At 31.3% G+C, this 13,053-nt stretch overlaps 1 protein-coding gene across 4 annotated transcripts; it reads right to left on the bottom strand.

Moving 5' to 3' along the window:
- Positions 1–1,322: 1,322 nt before the first annotated feature.
- Positions 1,323–12,837, bottom strand: LOC139502560 (L-gulonolactone oxidase-like). 4 transcript variants are annotated; one of them, XM_071292056.1, is made up of 11 exons: positions 12,696–12,828; positions 10,179–10,218; positions 9,723–9,762; positions 8,989–9,183; positions 8,257–8,304; positions 6,776–7,078; positions 5,990–6,133; positions 4,220–4,797; positions 3,319–3,492; positions 2,473–2,683; positions 1,326–1,553 (listed from the first exon to the last, which is right to left on the bottom strand). In XM_071292056.1, exons 3-11 carry the CDS (start codon positions 9,747–9,749, stop codon positions 1,446–1,448), a joined length of 1,788 nt encoding a protein of 595 aa, XP_071148157.1. In that variant the 5' UTR covers positions 9,750–9,762; positions 10,179–10,218; positions 12,696–12,828; the 3' UTR covers positions 1,326–1,445. The 4 variants fall into 4 exon arrangements, with proteins under 4 accessions (XP_071148161.1, XP_071148157.1, XP_071148159.1 ...); XM_071292058.1 differs by lacking the exon at positions 10,179–10,218 and having other exon boundaries at positions 12,577–12,837; XM_071292057.1 differs by lacking the exon at positions 10,179–10,218 and having other exon boundaries at positions 12,696–12,763.
- Between the last annotated feature and the right edge of the window lie 216 nt (positions 12,838–13,053).

Here is a 13,053-nt window from a genome sequence, read left to right as displayed (position 1 = left end):
TTGGTTTTGCCAATTAATTATTGACTTTTCGTTTTTTATTTTCCTCGAAGTTCAGATGTTTTTCTTATTCTAACTTTTAGGGGACGACCATTTGATATTCTGGGGGGGGGGGGGGGGCAGGAGGATTTTGAAAATAGATAACTCAGCCTTGATAATCACAAAAATAAATGGTTTGTTCTGTGGTAGTTTGAAAATAAATTACCTGACTTGCAATGTATAGAAAATAAATAACTCAGCAGGTCTAATTGAAAGTATGAGATGGCACCAGATTCTTCATAAATTCACCTTTTTTCCCAAAAAAAATCGGGGAAACACTTCCCAAATTTTTTAATAACAAAAGTATAAATATTATTTAAATATACTTGAAATGTCTGAAAATTGGTTTCATTTAACTTGAGGTATATTGTCTCAGGAAACCTTACCTCACCTTTATTTTAACAGGGCCGTAACTACATGTAGGAAATTTCAAAACCAAACGCTTGTCTCTATATCAAATTGTGTTCACGGCCTTACAAGAAGAAAGTTCTGTTTTCCCTCAGACTTATAGCCCTGATTTTTCGGGATCAATGTTTCTTATTTATTTGTCTTTTGTTCATTGATTGCCCTTCTGTATTCTGTTAGTGTTGCATTCCTTTTGTAATCTAGTAATTTTGTTATGAACTTGATCATGAGTTTAAAAAAAAAACAGCAGCCACAGGCCTAACTATGTGAATTCCATTTTTGCTTTATCATGCACATTGATCTTTTGATGTTGTCCCTAGAAACTTCAGTCTTGCACTGAATTTATACATTTTGCTTTGAGACCAAAATATTGTCAAAAAATTATTAAAACAAAACTTCATTTTCAGATTATGAAAGAGTCTTCGGAACACCCAGAAAGCATGATTTTGCATCATTTGTTCTATAGCTTCTTGGGCCTTCAGTGTCTCCAAAACCCTTCAAAAAAAAATTTGCATCGCTCCGCTCGGCGTAGTATTTTTGCCAATACATTTAAAAGTTCCTACTTATAACTAAACTTCAATACTATGTATGTATGCAATACATGTATATGCAGTTGGGAATTTAAAAGATTCATTTCTGCAGAGGGGGATGGTTAATCTAATTAATGGTACATAATGACTTGACTATACTATATGTATTATTTATAATAAACAAATCATTTAAAAAATTACATGTTTTCGAATATCAAAAATATGGTTGTGAAAATGAATAATCAGTCCCTTCCTTTAATGAAAATGAAAAAAACTGCTTAAGTAAAACATGCTATTCAGTCATCTCCATAAAGCGTAAACGTCTCAACAGATAACTTTCCAAAATAAAAATTCTTTTTTTATCATTTATTCATGAATGTATTCATAATAACAAACACAATATAAGCTACTGTAATTAGGCGGATACTTCACAGATATCATAACTTGCTCGTCCCGAAAATTTTTGTCATCATGTTATAATCGTAATAGTTTTCGGATGCTTTTATTGAGAAACATTCCATTTGGATCAGCGCCAGACTTCGTCAGTTGCTCCTTGAATGCGTCGATATGTTGTCCCATATGCTGAAAGATTGTACAACACTAATAATTGATTGATGGATAACTACTGTACTTTCAGCACTACTGTGCTGTTAAGTGGTGTTCAGTTTTCATAATAATGGGAGTCAGAGTGCCAAGATGGAATCATTGAGCTCCGGTAGAAAAAAAGTGACTATTCTATCAATCTAAATTTGTATTCGATTCATTTTTCTGCAAAATCCGGTCTTATATGAAGGATTTGTTTCATATTAAGTGGTCACTGTTAAAGAAATGTCCCATACCGAGATAAAGTAGACATAGAAGTTGTTTATAAAAAAAAAATATTCAATGTCCGTTTTAAATTTGTTAACTACAAACGGTTGAATATAAGATATTTTATAAATGAAGTATGTCTAAGAAAGTTTCATGTGTTTATAACATTGATACTTTAGTCTGGGAGTACATATGTGTATGTTATCTGTAGAAGGTTTTGAAATAGCTATCAATAACTGCGAGGACTTTTATGGTAACAAACAACAACAATAAAAAAAAAATTACGTTACAAGTATTTTAAATAAAAAACAATTTCTCATTTAGCTGATACCCATCGAGATGCAATGCAATATTATATTTTATTTCCTTATAAAACTGAACATTTCAGACATGACATGCTTTCTGACATATCAATACATAGCAAAACGAACGTCACTGTATGTAATTAGAATAATTGCATTCCTATTTATGTAGTTTTATAAGGTTGTTAAAGTATTGAACGTGCAACATGTTAAGTGCTACATATTTCATTAAATTTTTACAATGAATCCAGTCGTTGCATTTTTTCGTCTCATTTGTTTAACTTTCTAGTTTGAACATGAAAATATATTTGAAAAAGCTTACACTTCGAAATCAATACCTCTATTAAAGTAATGATAAAAAGTATTATAACGGACGTTTTCTTTCTTACTTTGTTTATATGGTCCTCGACACCGGGAATAAAATCCCATTGCTTAGCTAGATGTGGAACACCATCTAAAGCCATCCATTCTTTTGCTACATCAATACAAAATTTTTCCCATCCTTTTGTGTCGACGACACTTAAAATTTCTATATACACCACGTGACCAGATCCGCCATAAGCAGGATTTCCAATTATACCGGGACACAGAAGAGTATCACTGAAATTGCCAATTAGATTTTTATCTAAACTACAATCAAAACGCATACATCATAGAACATTTAACATAATATTGTGATGCTTTGCTCAATATGCTTTTTTCAGAGGATGGTTCTCATTCATTTATGATCATTCAAAAGGAAAATCTAAGATTGATAAAAAAAACTTATGAATCCAAATATGTTGACAAATTCGTATATGCATCCACATCAAATTACTGTAAAAGAACAGTATAACAATATCTAAAAAATACGAGGAAAGGTCTGAGTAAACTCAATGTGACCACTAATTAGTTTGATTATCATATTTACATACGAATAAAGCAGCAATAATACGCGTATAGCAATGAAACATATTGACATACATCGTATATTTCGTTTGCTTTTGTGTTTGATAGCATAATTGATTACATGTAAATATGAAATAATTATAGTTATATGGCACAGCCAGTGAAGTTTCGTTTTCAAGCCCTATAAATGGTACCTGTGTTGACATAACATAATTTCATAGAATTTGTCTTGTATTAGATTTCAAGTAACCTGATTCGAGCCTCACTTATAAATATTATGTAGACGAACGGCGCATCACAAAATTATACGTCTGGTATCTTAGTTTTTGTTTATTTTTTAGATTTACCTATAAGCTATCATGCGCATTTCCAAAGCAATGTTCAATGGATACTCGTCTTTTTCCTCGTAATGATCTACTTTGCTCACAACTACTTGAATTATCTTCAATAGTCTATGAAAATCTCCCTTTAAATCGAAGGCAAATTCCATGTCATATACAGGAGCTTTCTCAATGTATTGTCTAAAATTCATATAAAAATCAAACATAAATTTGCTTATATTTTGATTAAAAAGATATGATTAAATTGAAAAATTATATCAGTTTCAATGCTATATTCCAATCTTGGAACTTTTAACCAAACAATCGTAAAAAAAGTGTTCTGTTCAAAACCATTTGATATTTTAGTACGTGTATTTGTTTGCTCATGGTGTGAACACAATTGTTTATATTGAAGTGTTGCAGCATTGTTTATAAGTAATTTGCCGTTTCAGAATCCAAAGGTTTGTAGTTAATGCTATGGATTGTAACATGTGTAACTGAAATTGCCATTAACAACACATGTATTTGTTGATATTGGTTTGTTATGGACAGTGTATGTCAATCCCTAAGTTTCCGAAACCACTTTACAAACCTAGAGCTAGAGCTATCATAGAACCATCCTAATTTAAGTTCTATTTTGGAACTTTTTCGTTAATCTCGGTGATTGTTGTATCATACCATCTACACAAGAAAATTTAGCTTACGTTTATTTCATATGTATCTAATGTGAAATTCGTGCCACACATTTCATTTCAGATTCAACTCAAAAGAGCTTAAACACAAAACATGTGAAACTCACGTTTACATTTTTATGTTTACTTTATTTTGGTATTATTTCATGTCAAAAGCATCATTAGTACACCATATATCGGGGTTCAAAGGTCATAAATACTTGGAGTAATGAGCGTGGTTCACTTATATAGATTACCTAAAATGGACAGCATGTGGAAGTTCCTGATATTGGGTACCGCTCGGGTAAATGATGTTCTTTATCGCACCAAACGTTGACCATGCGTACAATGGAGTCAATGAAGGGTTTCCTGCTATGATTGGTGACATGATCGCCAAGGCTTCTTGTGTAAGATAATCTTTCACTTCTTTCCAGTCGTAGTAGGTTTCAGTTGCAGTTTTAACTTTATTCGTTTCTTTGTTAATGACGCGGATCCAAACATCATCATTTTTTGGATTATAATCAAACAAGCTCAGTGAGTTGTAGGGAAACCAAAAAATCTCAATTGACCAGTTTTCCTCAAATAATTTTTGTATATTTTCTGCATTGAAAAATAAATCATCTAAATCCATGTATCGATTTTCTACTTTGACGATAACTTCGGGAATTAATTTTATTGTCATATCAAATATTACTCCAAAACATCCAAAGTTTGCACTTATTGCCCTCATCATTTCTTTGTCGTCAGATGCATAGGTGCGTAGATTTCCGTCACTTCCGATTATACGCATTTTCACAACATTGTCACTTGGTGTGTTTGCATCCTTTCCTACGCCCTGTATGTAAAAATGAAAATATAGATGCATACAAATTGAATTCGTCAATATCGTAGTCAGAAACAATAAACTTTGCTCTCGTAGTATTGAAACAAGTGTGCACAGCTTTCAAGAATTCAGTTAGTGCTTTGTATTGACATGATAATATGACATGTATGAGGATTGTGTTATTGAAATTTACTTATACAAAATGTAGATATTACTGTTAGAAAATAGATCTCCCTCATGGATAACTATGATTGCTTGTCTGGCTTTGGGCATACTTTTTATCCTATTTTGGTTTTTAAGCTCATCATTTTATATAAGGTTTTGGATGTTAGAATATTTTGGCCCCCTCGATAATTACTGAAGAAATGTTTGTGTGAAGAGCAGTTTGTACCTTGACTGGTTTTCTAACCATTTAAAATAGACAAATGATTGAGGAGTGTTATTATTGGCAGTAAAATATCTACCCACCATTAACATGATTAACAAAAGGGCAATGATTCAAACAGATGACGAAAATCGTAAGGCAGTAGAATTTAGAATCGCCCTCAACACAAGGTAGTTTTAAAAGCCAAGAGATTAACAATGTCAAATAAAGAATATCACCTGCCTCACGTAAGGAAGATAAGAAAACAAACTAAAGAAGAAACCCTTACAAAACTATCAAATTATTAAAGGTTCTTTGTATGGGACAACCAACTAAGTCGGAAATTGTGCCATTAACATTCGTAATCTCCCCTTCTCTGTCCAAACTGCTGTAACATAAAAACAAAATAACAAATTGTAACACATATTTGAAAAGGGCCGCACAAATCAAATCAAATCAGTAAATAGCTAAACCACAACGTACTCAAGGATTTAATTGAAGATATTGAAAGCTACATGTAGTACAAATCCCAATTTCTACTAAACATGCTAAATACACGATGATTCCCAGACTAAAACTTGACAAGAAAGAGTTTATATATTTAAATTTACCTTTGAGTTCGGACTTTATTATTTCACTTCATACCAATCAGTTCATAATTAACACGTGTAAAGACGATTAACGCAGTCTGACAAAGACACGACCTAAACTTATAAGTGTATGATATACTATAGACATATTAGTGCAATGCATGGTTAAACTAATCATAAAAAAGTCTACATTTAAGATAACGGTGCAATATCAACACAACTATAACTTAATATTGACATGAAAACTCACATGACAACCAGTTGCTACAACACTGACCATCTGAACAACATCTAAAATTACATTAGCAGGAATATGCAGTTTGTTTTTTAGTTGGAACTTCTTAAAGTCTCCAGTCGTCACTCCGGTCATGATGTCCACTTCAAGCTTTTTTCGCTACAATTGAACGTCATATATAGAGGATCATAACATATAACCTATCAAAAACATATCAAAGTTGGTTATTATAAGACATGTAAGACATTGTGTAATGGTAAAGTCATATTAGTATGTATAATATGTTTGTCTTGTTGCAATTTGCGTTTGAGATCTTCTTAGTCTGACCTGCTGCGCCAGATTTTAGATTCTTATAGTTCACAAGATATACATCCACACGAAAACATAATCTGGACACATTATTCTGAAGCTGTTTCACTCAAGAAGAAACTTAACTTTAAATTGCTAATAAGAGACCAACAGAGAAGTGATGTGTCACGGACCAGATTGTATAAATAAACTCATCATAGATACCAGGACTAAATTTTATATATACGCCAGACGCACGTTTCGTCTATAAAAGACTTATCAGTGACGCTCGAATCCAAAAAAGTTCAAAAAAAAAAAAAAAAAAGCCAAATAAAGTACAAAGTTGAAGAGCATTGAAATCCAAAATTCCTGAAAGTGATGCCAAATACAGCTAAGGTAATCATATATAATTATTTTTTTCTCTTGGCATTGCATTCACAAATGAAATGTAAGGTAATATACATAAAACATAAGAATATTTTGAATTATATTGTTTTATATATAACGACTTACATTAGATATTCTAATTCTTGATCCATCCTTGTAGTCGCTTTTCATATCTTTTACATAGATAAGTAATTGCTTGCTGTCTGCAAAAATTGGTGCCCAGCTGTGTCCAGTTCCAGCACACCTTACACGCAATCCTTCTTCAGATGCTGCTAACACTAACTTCTTCAGTTCCTCTTTTGTAGTTGGAGAGGAAGAAATAACTTGAATAGCTTGTGTCTCTCCCCAGTTTTCAAACGTCTCTATTTGTAAGGATGGAGAACTCCCAATTATCATTTGTAATTTCTGTAGTCTATCTTCAACATCGCCCTGAAACAGATGGTGTATTCCATGCAATAAAATATAGTTCACTGATCAGATAATAGTTACATTTATGACTAAGGAACAACAGTATACCTTTATCCAATCTTGTGTGTTGGTTTTTCGTGGACAATATTAACTTAAAAAAACAGCAACACAACTTCAGATTACTCTTCATGGTCATAAGTATACATGCGTAATCTCAACTTTATCATTATTTAATAGGATGCTATTTATTGTAAAATCAAACTGTCTCCACTGATTACCTTTAAAAGGCATTATATTGATTGATATATTCTACAAGCGTTAACTTTTTCGCCCAAACGTTTTCGAGGGTTACTTTGGCTTAGTATTTAGTGAAAAATTATACAAGTTGAAGACTGTTGTTTTTCTTTTTGGCGTTGTTTCTTTATTTGTTCTTTTTTAATTATGTTTCGCCTGAACGTTACCAGTTTGCTTTCAACTTATGATCATGACAATTCAGATATCCCTTTGGTATCCACTGCCTCTCTCTCTTATTCTACGAATTAATATGTATTTGGTATTGCAATTTTAATATGCAAAGAACGAACAGTCTGAACAAAAGATTGAACGTATATATTTCGTACATGCATCTATGCTATAAACTTTATCAGCCTCTACATAATGTTTAGAATAGCATCAACGGTTGAATAATTAACTTCAGGAACCTGTAATACAGTGGTTGTCGTTTGTTTTTCTGTGGTACATATTTGTTTTTCGTTCATTTTTTTTTTAAATAAGGCCGTATGGTTCTTTCAATCTTACACAGACTATTTATTTGTTTGCATACTCAGCCAATTTCAACATTTATAATGCAAGTGGTTCGTTTGAATAACTTTTGTTAATACTTCTTTTTCTAAAATGATTAGATTCAAAGCAAAAACTATTCATTATTTATAATGATAAATAAGGGCAACAGTAGTACATCTCTGTTCAATACTTATAAATCGATTAAGGTTAAGAAAATCCGGGTTCCAATCTAGGGAAACACTTCACCTTTGAGGGAAAAGAATTAAAATAACAATGTTCTGTCTTCACTCACAATGTACTATCATCTTAACAATATACAAAACATGTATAAATGTATCATTATCATTTTGCTTAGCTTCTTTTTTACATATTCTCCACATATTGAGAATTTTATTGCATTGAAATTAAATACTGACCTGGTCAGACAAATCTGGTTGAATATGTTTCGCTTTTGGTTTCTTCATCTGAAATAAATACATTGTAGGAAATAAAGAAACAGTTATAATAATACATAATAACTTCATTACAATCGGAAGTGATAGTGATGCCACAGGTAACTCGTAATGGGAATAGGGTACACTTTTAGATAACAAGATCATCTTCCCTGTTTTCAATTAAATTCGTATTTTTTCTTAACGTTTTACATATACGTTCGAGGAACAGACCAATGCTTGCGTTTATTTCGTAAATGATTGTTCACTTTAAAAGTTTAAATATTCTTGTTTTAAAAAATATATACTGTGGATTCATTTATTTTTGTGGGTACCAATTTCGTGGTTTTAGGAAAACTTCCATATTCGTGGATATTTAATTTCGAGGTTTTGCTGAAGTCTGCATACAAACCTATCATTATCATTCGATGAACATTTAATTTCGTGGTTTAACTGTGCCCACGAAATCCACGGAAATTGGGTATTCAACGAATAATTATGAATCCACAGCATCACTTATTGAAAAGTTTAACGTGTATACAATCGTGTGATTCCAAATATATAGTAAGTCATTACAAAAGGTGAACTGATGCCTGTAAAAGTGTGCGTGTGTGTGTTGTAGATAAAGTACTCAAGATTCCGTGAGATAGAGAAACATAAGAATACAGAAACAAGTATCCAAAAAGTGAATTGATACCCAAACAAAAATGGTAATACCTGTTCTTCATACAATACTTTGCAGTCAACCATGACGATTTGTTTGTCATTACATTTAGCATCTTTTATCCAATCATTGTCTCTGTTGCCTAGTTCAAGTAGGGCAATCTTTTTCTCCCCTAGCGCCTTTTTCAAACAGCTTTTTAGTTGTTCATTATCACTGGGTCTTTCATGTTCGATAAATACAGGATGAACCTACATTAAGAAAGACAAACTCAATTGATCATTTCCAGATACAAAACTACGTTCAATCGGATGTGTTATTTTCGTGTGCGTGATTTTTCAAACTTGAGTTCTTTTAGCAACAAGTATCGAAAAAAAACTCATTGTTGAAGGCCGTACGGTACCATATAGTTGTTAATGTCTGTGTTATTTTGGTCTTTTGTGGATAGTTGTCTCATTGGCAATCATACCACATCTTCTTTTTTTATATATACGGAAAGAACTGTATGATATATTTTTGTCGAGAATATCAATTGTAAATATTACCCAGTTGTTTTGAAATGTCTAATTCAGCTCGTGAATTGAATATATGATGATGTTATCCTTACTTTGGCGCCTTTATGTGACTTTTACAACATAAACATAAACCACGAAATCACATTAGATATTTCGTTTTGTTTCTTAAAAATTCATAATAAACTACCCTTGATAAGCTTTATTTACGATTTCAGTTGCAATTAGATAATATAACTTATAATCTATTGAGATACTAGTTTTGTAGTACACCTTACCACCTGTGATGATGTTTCACAACCCATTTCAAGTTGCAGTCTGAAATCAAAATGTGAATAAAACAGTATTTTAGACAAACAATTCACGGAACATGTTGAGATTATATATCGGCTCGATACGTATGTCTATCAATTTGTTCAATTGAAGATGAAAAGTTATTTTTATAAATGAACAATTTGAAATGACTATTCATTACTGAGCAGAGTTGCCGTTTTTCGTCAAGCGATTATACATATTATAGGAAAAGGTGTAGGTTCAGTAAGACCCTCTTTTAGCCCCAAAATATAGCAGTTTTACATAATTGTTTAAATGTAAATTTGTAGATATTTATTAGAAAGTAGAATACTTCTGCTACATAATAAACTACCCTTGATAAGCTTTATTTACGATTTCAGTTGCAATTAGATAATATAACTTATAATCTATTGAGATACTAGTTTTGTAGTACACCTTACCACCTGTGATGATGTTTCACAACCCATTTCAAGTTGCAGTCTGAAATCAAAATGTGAATAAAACAGTATTTTAGACAAACAATTCACGGAACATGTTGAGATTATATATCGGCTCGATACGTATGTCTATCAATTTGTTCAATTGAAGATGAAAAGTTATTTTTATAAATGAACAATTTGAAATGACTATTCATTACTGAGCTGAGTTGCCGTTTTTCGTCAAGCGATTATACATATTATAGGAAAAGGTGTAGGTTCAGTCAGACCCTCTTTTAGCCCCAAAATATAGCAGTTTTACATAATTGTTTAAATGTAAATTTGTAGATATTTATTAGAAAGTAGAATACTTCTGCTACAAGAATATGGGCTGGTTTTACAATACAATGTACATTTATCGGCTACTAGCATCATTAAGTCATGATAAATTACTGAAATCTTCACAATTTTAGCATTTATTTACATTTTAGACGGTTTCCGTATTACATGGAAGTGGTTGCATTTGTGGTCATTCTTTATATTTAAATGTAAGTTGTATTTGATGATAAAACATATCATATATAAAGGTTGAGAGTTAACACGGTTGCGGCCACTTTTATTTTTGTCAAAAAACATCCAAAAAGTGGAATATTATGGCACATTTTACAGATTTGTCACATTTAAGCTTGCGTTCGAGCGTCTTTTGTGATAAAAATCAGTTCAAATCTTTCACATAAACTATTTTAATCGACTGAAGTAGACATTTTACTGTCCATTTTATCAGATGAACTCGAAATTTGAGGCCAAAATCAGCTATAACCGGATCTACTTCTTTATATTTTAAATATTGCGTTCGATAAGACAAACAGTATGTTAAGGGAACATTAAGGAATGTCGTGTATTTCTTATGTTTCATGTGTGTTTTAGTGCAGCAATATTACAAGACGGTTACATACAATTTCGCTTTTTTTACTTAACCTTATATGTAATAGTAGTTTTAAGTAATACTAAAAGGTATTTTATTATAAATCCATCATGATCATACCCATTAAAATATGTATATGTATAAATAAAGAAATGAGAACATTCAAACTAGACAGAAGCTCGAGTCAAAGCAAGCATAAACTACTATACAAAAAATTACAAATTGTTTCATCTATTTTGGCTAAATATAGATTACTACCAAATGTCTCCGGTGAATGACGTTTACATCCGTTGAAACCGGTTTATATGTAATATTTATCTTTAGTACAAATAATCAATATATATATTTGTTACTGGTAAATGAAATATATCTAAACATGTTAAAATACTTTTATTAATGTCAATATAAGTGATATTTGCATCCTTAATACATTAATGTTCGTCTTAAACTGCCCTGTTCTGAACAAGAATATAATTCATGACACTATTGACCATATTAACGCATGTACCAAGTCAGTAATATGACCTTTTTCATTTAATTTGATGTGTTTCAGCTTTTGAGTTTGCCTTTTGTGAAAGGACCTTCCGATTTGAATTTTCTTTTGTGATTGGTATTTTTTGCAATTCATCTTTTTAAGTATTTGTATGTATATTTATTTTTTGGAAGATGTGGCCGTTTTTTTTAAATACTATATGATGATGATTTACGTATCAAATTATTACCTTTGATAACCATTTAAGGTCAAACTATACTAATATAAAATATGGTATTAAGTTATTTCTATAATATAATTTGAAATAAATTTGATATTCGATAGACAAAATATTATGTTCAAACAATTTATGAATAGTAGGACCGTTGTATCTTAAGTTTTGATTTTCAGTATTTTGTGATTTTACTTTTTTAGTTAGTCATCTTCAAATACATCTTGTAATGTAAGACAATCGTATATGTTTTGACATAAGGCAAGATCAAAGATGCACCAAATTTAAAACTAACTGTCATTTTTGGAAATAATTTGACGCCGTTAATCATGTATCTTATTCATCTTATTTTGCTTAGTCTCTGGTTTCTGCCTTGTGTACTATTATTTATCTGTTTGTCCCCTTTGTTTTAGCCATGTCGTTGTCAGTTTATTTCGATCTTTAAGCGAAAGAGGGACGAAAGATACGAAAGGGACAGTCAAACTCATAAATCTAAAACAAACTGACAACGCCATGGCTAAAAATGAAAAAGACAAACAAACAACAGCACACATGACATAACATAGAAAACTAAAGAATAAACAACGCAAACCCCACCAAAAAACTAGGGGTGATCTCAAGTGCACCGGAAGGGTAAGCAGATCCTGCTCTACATGTGGCACCCGTCGTGAAAGTGTCCCACTGGTATATTTCGCTACTCTGTTATATCATGTAAACGTTTTAACATGTGAGAAAAAGATTCAATAAAAACAAATATTAATTAATGCAAAGACAAAATAAAAACTCCACTTACCAGAATATGTGTTGTGAATGTGTTAAAATCATAATGATCGGCAAATTAGTTTGAATCCGGTTCTATACTTTAGATGAAAAACCCTTATACAAAAAAACTAAATAAATTAGCTTACTTACATCAATATTTTTAATTTTTCACAGTTCACGTCAAATTTGTACTTTTGACAGTATTGATTTAATAATCCTATTAGATCATTTGCATTAATCAAGTATTTGCTGGCGTATCCGTATCGACGTATCGTATAACACGTATACAAGGAAAGAATAAATTAAGTCAGGTTGGTCCCGATGAAAATATTTTATAATGCATAAAATACAATAGTAAGAAGGATCAATCATATATATAAAAAGTCACATACATATAGATGTCGTTTGTTTATGTAATTTATACGTGACTGTTTCTCGTTTTCCGTTTTTTGCTATTTTATATAGATTAGACCGTTGGTTTCCCCGTTTGAATGGTTTTACACTAGTA

Source organism: Mytilus edulis, chromosome 14, assembly GCF_963676685.1.
Source record: "Mytilus edulis chromosome 14, xbMytEdul2.2, whole genome shotgun sequence".
Lineage (NCBI taxonomy): Eukaryota > Metazoa > Mollusca > Bivalvia > Mytilida > Mytilidae > Mytilus > Mytilus edulis.
Note: the sequence above shows the minus strand (reverse complement) of the source record. Positions and strands in the feature narration are given on the sequence as shown.